Below are 12,496 nucleotides of genomic sequence, written 5' to 3'. Positions count from 1 at the left end.
GTACATTCATATTAGAGACTGCATGTCAAATAAATTTACGGCTGAACTGCTTTTTTCCACCCAACCTTTTTAAGGTGTCAGATCACAAATATGTGATTAGAATGTTCTTGACTGAACATTCTAATGCTGATGTCACAATCGCTACTGGCGACTGAATGCAGTGGAGTTCTAGAACACTGACTTTGAACTTTGAAAAAAAAACATTCTAAAGAACGTACTCTTCAAAGGGTTAAAGGACACCTAGTCATGATCTCTGAAAACAAACATGCATGAGGGAAGTTTAGCAGTTCATAAGTTCTTCAAACCCGTGTAACACTTATGACTGTCATGTTCCTGGTTTTGCACATTTGTATTTTAGGTTGCATGTGAAATAATTTTATCAGCAAATACGCTTAGGTAGAAATACTGTTATATATTTTTGAACAATATTCATGATATTGAATATGGATATGAATATTCAAATGATCTAACCCTACCTCCCCCCCTCCCTCCCGCAAAAAAATATGATATGAAACTACAGTTGTTTCTATTTTTATAACGACTTATCATAAAGACATTTAGGGTCACTCATGCATTTGAGTAGGATATTAAAGAGTAAGAGCCATCATTACACAATCAACTGACTCAGACAAACTTCCTACCTTTATATTTCAAATGTAGAAACTTTTGAAAAATGAAAATTTCTTGCCTGATGGCAGCCATGTTTTCATGCAACTACATGCAATTCCTACCTTTCACAAAAGTTCTTCTGAGTGCAATGTATCATAATGACAGATACACTGACTGCAGATACAGACAAGGGATCGTTAGAAAATCCAATGGCATGTTTGGATAAGAATCTATATGTGCAAGAAAGTTCACACTGACAGATTCAGTGCCTAAGGGACTCTATTTCTCTCACTTAAGGTACGTCCTCAGTCTGATTGGCAGTGATACCAACAAGCGGATCCTGCAGTTATCCACAAAGCAGAATTACTGAGTTAGCTGGATAACTGCACTGAGTAAAACCCTGTATCACAAAGCAGAATTACTGAGTTAGCTGGATAACTGCGCTGAGTAAAACCCTGTATCACAGAGCAGGATTACCGAGTTAGCCGGATAACTGCGCTGAATAAAACCTGGAACAGCTCCTTTTTTACTTCAGTCCATGTTCCAGATTTGAGAGGGTTCCGGGTTTTACTCATCAGCAGTTATCCAGCTAATTCAGTAATCCTGCTTCATGATACAGGGCCCAGAACCTTAAAGATTTAGCTTTACTCAGGGCAAACATTGTTTACCTGTGCGATGTTGCCGACTAATCACCTGCTCCCTCTCCCCTTTACAGGTGAGGAGAGGTCAGAGACTGCCCTCGTCATCAGTGACTCCCCCCTCCTCAGCTACTCGGACCTGGTGGGCTTCAGTTATCAAGTGGCCAAGGGGATGGAGTTCCTGGCATCCAAAAACGTGGGTGACAAGGACAAAACAAAGAGTCATTATGATTTGGGGAGGGGGCTTTCATAATGGAGATTTCGGTGTTTTTCCGGAGCTCTTAAACCTTGAAGCTGTGAGGTCACAAGCATGTGATTAGAATTCTCTTAACTGAACATTCAAATGCTGATGTCACAATCACTACTAATGGAGTTCTAGAACACTGACTTGGAATTTTTAAAAAACAACCTACTCTTCAAAGGGTTAAAGGAAGCCTCCACTGTATATATATATATATATATATATATATAAGGCAGCCAGAATATTCAATAAATCAGAATATTATCTGTGATCAGAAACAAATAATAAACGTGGGTGGGGAAGATCCACCATTCCGGCTGAATCCGTTCCACGAGCTCCTCCTTCCTTTCCTTCCGCAGTGCGTTCATCGTGACCTGGCGGCGAGGAACGTGCTGATCTGCGAGGGGAAGCTGGTGAAGATCTGCGATTTTGGCCTGGCCAGAGACATCATGCACGACTCCAACTACATCTCCAAGGGCAACGTGAGTGGGACGAACGTCACCTGCAGTCAGAAGGGTTCTCAGGCTCCTCACTGAAAACACAAAAAAAAACAAAATCACTGAAAACACCCTCATCATAAAGAGTCTGGGAGAGTGGTACAATAACCCAATCCCCCAGAGTACCTCCATCCATCCTCCACCCCTCCCCCACCCCCTTAGAGTACTTGCACCCCCCAACCCCCTGCACATGCCTGGTCTAAATCATAGTAAACATAACACCGATTTGAACGTGAATACTACGCTTTGCATGAATGGCTCTTAATGTAAAGGACATCGTTCTCTATGATTTTTATTGCTGCAATCATCGCCATTCCTGCCCCTGTTTTAAAACCCACAGACCTTCCTACCCCTGAAGTGGATGGCCCCAGAGAGCATTTTCCACAACCTGTACACCACCCTGAGTGATGTCTGGTCCTTCGGGGTCCTGCTATGGGAGATCTTCACCCTGGGCAAGTGCTGCTTCCGCCTCCTGTCAATGCAAATACAGTCAAACAGAGTTTGTTCATTTATTCTTCATTCGTGGATTAGTCTTCAGGGGTTTTTAACCTTTTCTGATCTTGGGCCCCCTCCCCAGGCTCAAAGGCATCCAGGCAACCCTTATCATAACTGCAAAGGGGTTATTTATTTATTTTTTAAAAATTGTTTTGTATTTTGAAGTCTTTCCCCAAATATCTAGTCATGTATCTGATGGGTTCTCGTACTAAATGTATCATTTCGGTCCTCATATTAAAAAGTTTGAGAACCAGTGGGTTACAGGGAGCAGACTGCAGAGTTTTCTTAGGCTGTATTTAAAATAACGTGCGAAATCAAAACAAAACACAAATATTGACTTTGTTGCTCCTTGGGGATACAGAAGATGATTTTTAACGTATTGTAAATTTCCCGCTCAATCTAAGGTTTATGGTATGTGAAAGGGCTAAATTTGGCTGAAAGCCTCTTTGTCTGTTTGTATTGATGCAGATCTTTGTTCATCAGTTTACCCGCCCAAGATGGCTTCGGTTTAACAGATCGATTACCATAGGTGCTGCGGTGAAAGTCAGTTGCCTTCATGCCCTGAAATCAATTCCACACTTCCAGTCCTCTGGAGTCCAAAATATAAAACAGTTCTTTTTTAACAAGAAGAAGAACTTGCGAAGTGTGAAGCATGAAGCCTCTGAGGATAAAAAAACAAAAAAAAACATTTGGCCGTTTCCAGAGAAGACGGGAAGAAAGAAAAACAGCGGTACAGGTTTTTTTTTTTTTTTTTTTGCGGAAACTTGACATCACATGGGTCGGCTTTGGGAGAGGAGCCCGGTCGAACCGCAAGATCTAAACATCTGCTCGAATCAAAAGTCCTCTTTGTTACAACCGGCCAATCAGGATGGCCTGGAAATTACACAAAGAGGGGCAAGGCTCACCTCTCGGGACATCCAACCTCAGCTTTTTCAGCTGTGTTGAGTTCTTTCTCCTCATTCCGGAGACAGTGCTGGACGCTGCAGAATGAGAACTTCAGCCACATCTTATCACACAACTTTTGATAAGATATAAATATTGATAATTTGTGGTGGCAGTTTAGTACGATGCTTAGGAAACTCCACTTATAACTCAAAGATTGCAGGTTCGATTCCCAGCATGAGCACTGCTGTTTTACCCATGGGTGTGTTACTTAACCTAAGTTGCTCCAGTAAAAACATCCAGCTGTACAAGTGTGTACAAGTATTCAGATGAGATTACAGTGTGAGTTGCTGTGGGCTGGAGCATCTACTAAATGCTGAAATGTGAATATTTTCCCTCTTTCGTCTGACACTCCTCCTCTCTTCTTTTCTTCTCTTTGGTCTTGTTTTCCTCTCATCTGAGTTCCAGTGAAGGCTCCTTTCAGTTTTCTTTCCCCTTCCTCAAAAACTGTTTTACCGTCTTTTTTTTTAGAGAGATTTATAATGAAATCTGCCTGACGCCTACTGACATCACAAGATGGCAGACAAACGTGATTTGCTATTGGTGCAGTAGCCCTTGCATTCATGTTTACGTAAACTGGCATATTTTAACTTCAGTGTTAGGAGATACTGTATTTTTGTGTCCACCAACAGTGGGGGCCGGAAGTTTGAGGGCCAGATCTGGCTGATGACATAAATGCTCTATGCTGTCATTTAGGGCCACAACCATACATGGGCCACATATTTAATTTTCTAAATGTTTTTATTTTTTTCAAGACATTTTAATTGTGCAGTATTCATGGGATACTCCCAGGTTCTCACTATGTCCTCAATGTGTTTAGCAAGTAAAAATGACTTTTTCCTGTAGATACATTTGTCTGCCAAATACTTAAATAGAAACATGAATAAATTATTCTTTTTGCTATCTTGCTGTTGCAGGTGGGACCCCTTATCCTGACCTCCCAATGAATGAGCTATTCTACAGTGCCCTTAAAAGAGGCTACCGTATGGCCAAACCTGCTCACGCATCCGACGAAATGTGAGTCACCCTCAATGCCCTTAACTTCACCGGTTACTTCTGCTTCAGTGTGCTTTTCACGACCCGTTTCCTCAAACGTTAGAACATCAGAGGCCTCTGCTGCACAGTCTCCACTGGCTTTTGCGATGTCCTTTCACAATCGGCAGCAAATCAAAGCCTTGGAAACAAGGTGTCCAGATTCTTTTAGCCAATCAGTGGCTTTAATTAAGTGCAGGAACACATCAAAAAACCAGCCGACACAGCGGGCCCTCTTAGGATTTGAGTTTGAGATCCCTGCTGCAGAAACACAGCAAAGGCAGGAAGCAGCCTGAGCTGAAGCCCTCTCTGACTTGTGTCTCTCAGTTATGATGTCATGCGCAAGTGTTGGGAGGAGAAATTCGAGAAAAGGCCCGAGTTCTCCTACCTCGTCCACGCGGTGGGGAACATGCTGACCGACAGCTACAAGAAGGTAAATCTGTTTCCGACCGACCCATTTTACACTACATTACATAGCTTAGCATTTAGGCATTTAGGCATTTAGCGGACGCTCTTATCCAGAGCGACTTACACAACTTTTTAACATAGCATTTATATTGGATCCATTTATACAGCTGGATATACCCTTAAGCAATGCAGGTTAAGTACCTCGCTCAAGGGTACAACGTCAGTGTCCTACCCGGGAATCGAACCTAGGTTACAAGACCAGCTCCTTACCCGTTGTACCACACTGCCGCCATTTTGCAACGTTTCGGCCAGTCAGAATTTTACGTGGCAACCAACCGAGAGGTTTTCGAAAGAGAAAAATAAAAAAAAAACGAACGCCCGCTTTTTTGTCGAACGCAGAAATACACCCAGGTGAACGACGGCTTCCTGAAGAGCGACCACCCGGCCGTCGTCCGCACCAAACCCCGGCTGTCGGTGCCCCTGGCGTCCCCCCAAAACGGGTCACCCGTAGGCATCCGGTGGGAGGGCGACGGAGAGGAGGCGCTGGCGTCCTACAACGAATACATCATCCCCATACCGGACCCCAAACCGGAGGACGGCTGGGACGAGGCCCCCACACTCACAGACGGCTCCTCCAGGTACGGCTGAAAAATGTGCCCGACTGAAAATGGAGACGTTACAATTATTAGGACCCCTGAGTGGGTGCACCCGTCTAAGGAAAACACCGCTGGCACTGCGTTCAGTGGTGTGCCCCCTACTGGTTTCCATTGACTCTGCAAGTGGCAAATGAGTCTAAATGAGGCAGGCACAGAGACATGATTGGCAGTAGGATCACTCAAGGGAGGCAGTTGAGGGAGTTGATTGAAAACTTGATGGCTCAACCGTTTGGTTACGGAGAACTCACGTTTTGTGTGAAGTGCACCGCATAAACACATTTTTATGGTTAGTTTTGTGTAGAAAATGCACAGCTTGCCTGGTTTGTTGGTGTATTTTTAAAATGAAAAGCAGCAGTGGCTGACTGTGCCTCTGTTCGCGAACCTGCACTGTAAAAATGTTCAGCGTTGGATCAACTCTCACAGAGTACATTACAGTACGGTCCATATCGGAGACCACGTGGCTTGTTAGAGGTGAATCAACTCTGGACATTTTACTGTGCCTGTTCAAAGTCCTGAATTGACACAGAGTACTGTGGGGGGGCAGAACAAGAGGGGAGGGGGGGGGGGAATTGGCAGCTATAAGATCATTTAAAAATAAAAAGCTGAAATTACATGAGCCAAGGGACAGACGAGGACCGGACACAGAGGAAGCAGGAAATATGAGGATGACTCAAGGGGGATGTCCAGCATTGCCCAACCCCATATGCAGGGTACAATGGGCACCAAAACCGTGCTTTAAATTAAGCCTTTGAAGCATATACATCCAGTCTGAGTAAAGTCTGAGTCAAACCCGAGCTTCCTCATTTTCAGTCACTTTTGTGTTCCTGGTTTTTAAAATATTTATCAAAATTTACCAAGGCACCCCTGAGTCCCACCACTGTCCGCTCAAATGCCTCGGCCTAGAACTGTGAAAAGACGTCCGTCTTTCCTCTTACATTGAGCTTCAAAGGAGGTATGCGGTGAACAAACAGACCCCAAACACCACTTAAGACGTCATTACTGCACACTTCTTTAAAGTCTTTTAAGACATAGCTACTTCTCCAACGAGCATCCAGCTCTCTGTATGCCAGACTTTCCCACAGTGGAGACTTTAAACCACTTGTCACTTAAAATGGTAATGGACTGCATTTATATAGCGCTTTTATCCAAAGCGCTTTACAGTGGATGCCTCTCATTCACGCATACATACTCACACACCAACGGTGAAAGGCTGCCATGCAAGGTACCAATCAGCTCCTTGGGAGCAATTAGGGGTTAGGTGTCTTGCTCAGGGACACTTCGACACGCCCAGGGCGGGGGATCGAACCAGCAACCGTCCGACTGCCAGACAACCGCTCTTACCTCCTGAGCTATGTCGCCTCTAAAAGACATTGAGGCCTCAGTCAGACTGTGGGGCCTCATGGTTTTGGGGCAACGGACATCCATGAGGCGGTCAGCTCAGGCGAAGAAGGAAGCTCTTCCATATTCCTGCTTCTGCACCAAGGTCTATAATGTTCCGGCTGTTGTACATGATTGCAAAAAAAAAAAAAAAAAGAAATAGAAGAAAAAAGACAGTGAGTCACCCACGGCTACACTTCCACATTCTACATATAGGGTAAAAATTGCAAGCCCATTCAAAGAATTGCACATTTAAAGATGGTGACCTCAGACGGGTCGCGTGACCCTGGTGCATCTGGGGCCTCCCCACCGATCTGTGTGCCGCTGCTCCCCAGTGACAGGTCCCGGGACCCCGACGAGGAGAGCGATTCCGTTTCCCTGGAAGCGCCTGCCGCCGTCCCAGAGGAGGATAAGACCCAGCTCATCCAGAAGGAGGAAGAGGAGGAGGAGGAGGAGGAGGAGGAGGAGGAAGTGGGGCCAGCGGAATGCCAGGGAACTCCGGACGTGGAAGACAGCTTCCTCTAGAGACACCATGAAGGGCCCGGCCGCTGACACCAGTCACACACAGGAGCCAAAATGGAGGCGTGGCTAAATTATATAGAGTGAGAGAGAGAACTGGGTAAACCTGGTTTTACCTTGAGATCTGCAAGAATGCGTTACATTCTGTCCACAAAAATTATGCCCACACAACTTAAGCATCCTTTTTAAAGAGCTTGTGAATCACACAGGCCCATATTGGAAATGTTATTTCAGTGAAACGTGGCAATTTTCTGTCATTCTTGTTATCGTTGGCTTTTTGTCATCACTGGGAATACAGTTGACAATTTATATGATTGAAAAGCTGGCCTTTTTTTAACCTTCTAGAGGAAAGTTTTGCTGCATATACATCCATATACAGTACATTCCATAATAATTTTTAATTAATTTTTAATAATTACCTACTCTATTTACATTGAAATCACAAAACAGTTTTTATAATTTTATATTATTTTGTATTAGGTATTTCCTTTAAGGTACAATACATTTATTATCAGAGAACAGCAATGGGTACACTTTAAATAAATGTTTATGACCGATAGAGTTTATTAACTATAGTGAATTATATATTTGTAAACGTGTGCACAGTTTCCACATATTAGAGAGATATAGTTTTTTTATTGGTGAACAGATGAGCAAATTAAAGAATATCAGGGACTTCTATTGGTTATTCCTGTGTTGACCTAACCATTGATGAATATCATTTTACACAATTTGTCTGAAATAGTGTGTTTAATCTACAAAATGTAGGGGAAAAAAACAGTAGGCCGTCCATCTGGAACTGTATCAACTGCCTGAGTTGTAATTATTCATGTAATTATTAGTTTGTGGCCATGGACAGAGTTTAAGCGAAATGTTTTTCACTATCTTCTCTCCACTTCACTGAGTGAAAGGGTAGAGATTCAGATAACTTTTTTTTTAGTGTGCTTTCAGGAATGATTCGACTATGCATAGAAAATTGCGTGAAAATTTGTCGGGAAAGATGTGTAAACACACCCTTCCCAAAGCAACAAAGCAACAACTTTTCAAGTTATCCGGAGCACAAAAAAAAGGCAAATATGCCTGTTTTCTGCTTTTGTTCCTGAATCCCATGGTACGTGTTTTTGCTGTTGATCCAATCCATCCCTTACATTATCTATCATTGCTATTAATATGACTGAAAACCTAATCATGGCATTAGTCAATGTCCTGTTTATGCTAAGCAGAAATTAACTAATTACAATTGCAGTTGCTGAAGTTGTGAGATTGACTTTTGAACAAATGTAACTGAATAGCTGTATCACTGCCAGACAATGTCATTCTCAGACTTTAGCTGTTGAAGTCATTGTAAATACCACTGTCTTTTTGTCGTGTAGAAGTTGTGTAGAAGTTCAAAGCATCTTAAATGTATGACATCATACACTCATCCAGGTGTACCATTCCAAGCCTTTTAAACATTCAGTTGTGAAAATGTATACTACGGTTCACGTGAAATATTCACATTCCTTATATAGTCCGGAAGTTGGGGAAAATAAAATAACTTTGTAGCAATGTTGCACTTTCAGACGGAAACATGATGGTGAACCAAAATGATTTTTTTTTCTCTTTCTCTTGAGTACACTTACTGAAAATATGACAAGGAAGAGAACTTACAAGAGGTACTTACATGAATAGGTACTGTAAGATGAATGTATGTTGCGATAACACAGAGCATACTCATAAGCCTCCAAGTAAACAGTAATAACACTCTTTATAAACATTTTAAATACGTCTGCGCTGAGATTCTGTGCTTTCACTTTTTTATGATGGCCTCGTTTTGATACAATGTTGGACTTGTAGTTCTTTTTTTGTTATCTTTGACCACTGTCTATTCAGAGCGGGTACATTATGCCGCTCATAAGATAGCAACCATGAAATCCAGTTTGACATCGGATGTACCAATGCTTCTGTTGTTTTAGAAGTATTTTTAAATCACTGAGAGTACTGTCCCTCTGAAGGTGATCATTTCTAATGGGACACGTTTTAGGCCGCCATTCAAGAAGGCACACAGTGAAATGTCCAGTGTTAATTCAACTTTAACAGTGTTTATTCAACTCTTAACTTAACATTATGTCACACTTTCTTCCAGATTGGTCCAGAGTGGGACCAAAGTGGGACCAAATGTAATCTGTCTGAGTTTAATTGACACTGTTGAAGTTGAATGAACACAGGACATTTCCCTGTGTGTCAGCTCAGAATAGACACGTGACATATATTCTTTAGCGTGAACAATCTTTGCTGAAATGGAAACGCAGTTATTACGTCACAGGATTTCAAATTCAGGCCACAAACAAGCCGTGTCATGCGCAGCACCAGGGACAGGAAAAGTTCTGCAGGTCAACACCATTTTGTTTGAGCTCATTTGCATGAATAGCAGTACATTTCTATTCAGTTTAAAAACTGCCTCATATGTAAAAGGACATACTCTAGTCTAGCGTGAAGAGGGACAGTCCTGTACCGCCGTACGTCAGTTCAGACATTTCTCGAAATAGCAGCGAGAGGAAATGGGTGCGAAGTTTTCTGTAAGCAGAACTGATGCTTGGCACAGGACAGATGTTGCCTCTGACTCAGGATTAGCCTTGAGGCTACCATGGTTCAATTTCAACTTCATATAATAATAATAGCATTGTTGCTAGGTTTTTCCCCCGTCTTCTACCGAGCACTCTTTCTTTTCATTAGCGCTGTCCGAAAGGGACAAGACACAAAGCGAGATCTACGTTCTTGAGGGGAAGACCGATCGAACTCACTTCCCGTTTACCTCACACATAAGATTCATTCGACAAGATTTTAAGAGATGTAGCAGTGAATAACAGTGAAGTAGGATGTCTTGTAGGATGTTTGTACAAGCTCATTTTAGGTTACTTAATACCGAACATACATCAATTATCAATTATCTTTAGACAAATTGTCTTCACAGGAAATGTGGCATTAGCATGTCCAGTTTCCTGTGACATGGCCGTTGTTTTTTTATTGCACATGCACCCTCCACTGTTGATCTTACCTTTTGAAAATGTTGTACTTTTGAATACAGGTGGCTGACCTGACGTACACACCTTACCTGAGCCTGCATCATTTCTTCTGTCTCAGTTTCTTATTTTCAGTGGGACACGATTCACCTGTTTTCTTTGTTGAAGGTACTGAAATGAAAAGGGAAACCTGTGCACAGTGTACCACACATATTCTTCATACACATGTTCACACAATGCAGAGGTACCAAAGCTTTTAAATATGTTTACTTTTTTACTTTTTTTTACATATTTTGTATCTTACTGTATGAATATTTTCTATCATTGTAAAAGACAAACTTTATAATAAAGAATTTTACTATTACCTTTGATGTTATGTCATTAATAAAAATGAATCTTGCTTAAGGGTTAGGACTTATCCATAGCTTTACAGACTGGAGTCATAGCTGTATTGACTCTGTGTGAGCACTAGGGGGCGGTGTGATTCGTGGGGGATGGGGAGTGGGGTGGGGTGGGGTTGGGCTCAGCCTATCCCAGCATACACTGGGTGAAAGGCAACACCCTAGACAGGTCATCAATCCGTTGCAGGTCGCACACAGCATTCAATCACACATTCATACCCCAAGGACAATTTAGACTCTCCCTTCACCTGCATGTCTTTGGACTGCTGGAGGAAACAGTGAGGAGATGCAAGCTCCACACGGAAAGGGATTCAAACTCAGTACCTTCTAGCTGTTAAGCAACAGCGCAACTCACAGCCAGCACCACCGTGCGCCCCTGGATAAGAGCAGAAATGTCAACCTTGAAATACACTTTCCTGAGGCTTAACACACGCACCAGACCTCTGTCCAGACCGCTGTCCAACCCTTCTGTTCTGCATAGGTTCTACTCCGCTAGTTTAGGGATCTCAGACTCTTGAATGCTGAATATGTGAAAAGTCGAACGTAAAGCAGTAATGAGCGTTCCGTTAAACGAAAAAAGCCAGCTAATAAGCTATAAGCTAATAAACCCTGCTAAGATATTCAGGAAGTGTTTTCAAATTGTTCCACTAATTGGATTTTTTTATATACATTTTTTTTATTTTTAAAAAGCCAAACTGTAAGAGAAAGTTCATGGATCATGGCCCCTGATTGACAGCCTCAGAAAAGCTGGAGCTCTCTCTCCGGCTCTTGAGTGGCAGAGACTAAAATGCCTCTGCCCACACCACGCTGTTCAGCAGAGTGTCACATGACGCCAGGACCCGCCCCCCCTCCTCTAGGTGTGTCTCCACGGAAATCAGGAGCGAGAGAGCCGGTGGTGACATCACGCAGACTTTCCCGCCATTTTTCCTAGGTGTGCGTGAGGCGTCGACCAGGAGGCTTTCGATTACGGCGACCAATCAAGCGATCACACTAACTATTTTGGAGGCCAAGGGAGTCCTTTGGGGGGGGGGGGGGGGGACATACGATAAAGCCTCTTCTGACCGTATTTTTGCACAGACAGCCCTGAGATGAATCTTCCTCCTGCACCATGTCCATCATGGGTTCTCGCCACACACCCACCACCCCCTCCTCCTCCTCCTCCTCCTCCTCCTCCCTGTTCGAGGAGAGAGCATCAAAGGAGGCATTCATGATCTGGCCGGCTCCCGCCTAGGGTGAGAACGAGGCCTGGCCTGCACTAATGTATTCGCTTCCCTTTAACGCCCCTGCGCGGTCCGTTAAGTAACCGCGACGACGCCAGGCCCGGCCCCCCGTGGCCCGCGGTCGTTTCTGGGACAGAGGCGCGCAGGGGGGCGAGGCGGGGCAGAGCGCGGGACTTCACTGCTCCTTCTGCAAGCAAGAGGGACCGAGCAGCGGCCGCTGGCACCTCCGTCCTCTCTACAGGAGCCCCCCCAAAAGGTAGGTCCACCTGTCGGGTTATCCTGAGAACAGAGAGCGCTCTTAAAGGACGGCCAGGGAGGGTTCCACAGAACGCAACACACCACGGAGCACTGACTCCTATCGGAGCACTGACTCCTATCGGCGCACTGAGTCATAGCAGGCAGCTCCGATAAGCGTGCTAATCTGCATTTACGCAATTCAAACTTCCGTCTCATATACAT

The 12,496-nt window shown here is 43.8% G+C and overlaps 1 protein-coding gene across 1 annotated transcript in view; it reads left to right on the top strand.

Annotated features, from left to right (window-relative positions):
* pdgfrb (platelet-derived growth factor receptor, beta polypeptide) overlaps positions 1–10,780 on the top strand; it is a 37,926-nt gene extending 27,146 nt beyond the window's left edge. The window contains exons 17-23 of the mRNA XM_035409797.1: positions 1,325–1,443; positions 1,848–1,970; positions 2,326–2,437; positions 4,340–4,439; positions 4,782–4,887; positions 5,262–5,500; positions 7,231–10,780. Of these exons, the coding sequence (XP_035265688.1) occupies positions 1,325–1,443; positions 1,848–1,970; positions 2,326–2,437; positions 4,340–4,439; positions 4,782–4,887; positions 5,262–5,500; positions 7,231–7,420 (989 nt within the window). The 3' untranslated portion in view covers positions 7,421–10,780. The remainder of the gene's footprint in view (positions 1–1,324; positions 1,444–1,847; positions 1,971–2,325; positions 2,438–4,339; positions 4,440–4,781; positions 4,888–5,261; positions 5,501–7,230) is intronic.
* The last annotated feature ends 1,716 nt before the right edge of the window (positions 10,781–12,496 follow it).

Source organism: Anguilla anguilla, chromosome 3 (genome assembly GCF_013347855.1).
Source record: "Anguilla anguilla isolate fAngAng1 chromosome 3, fAngAng1.pri, whole genome shotgun sequence".
NCBI classification, from domain to species: Eukaryota; Metazoa; Chordata; class Actinopteri; order Anguilliformes; family Anguillidae; genus Anguilla; species Anguilla anguilla.
The sequence above is the reverse complement of the archived record's forward strand: the minus strand, read 5'-3'. Positions and strand labels throughout refer to the sequence as shown.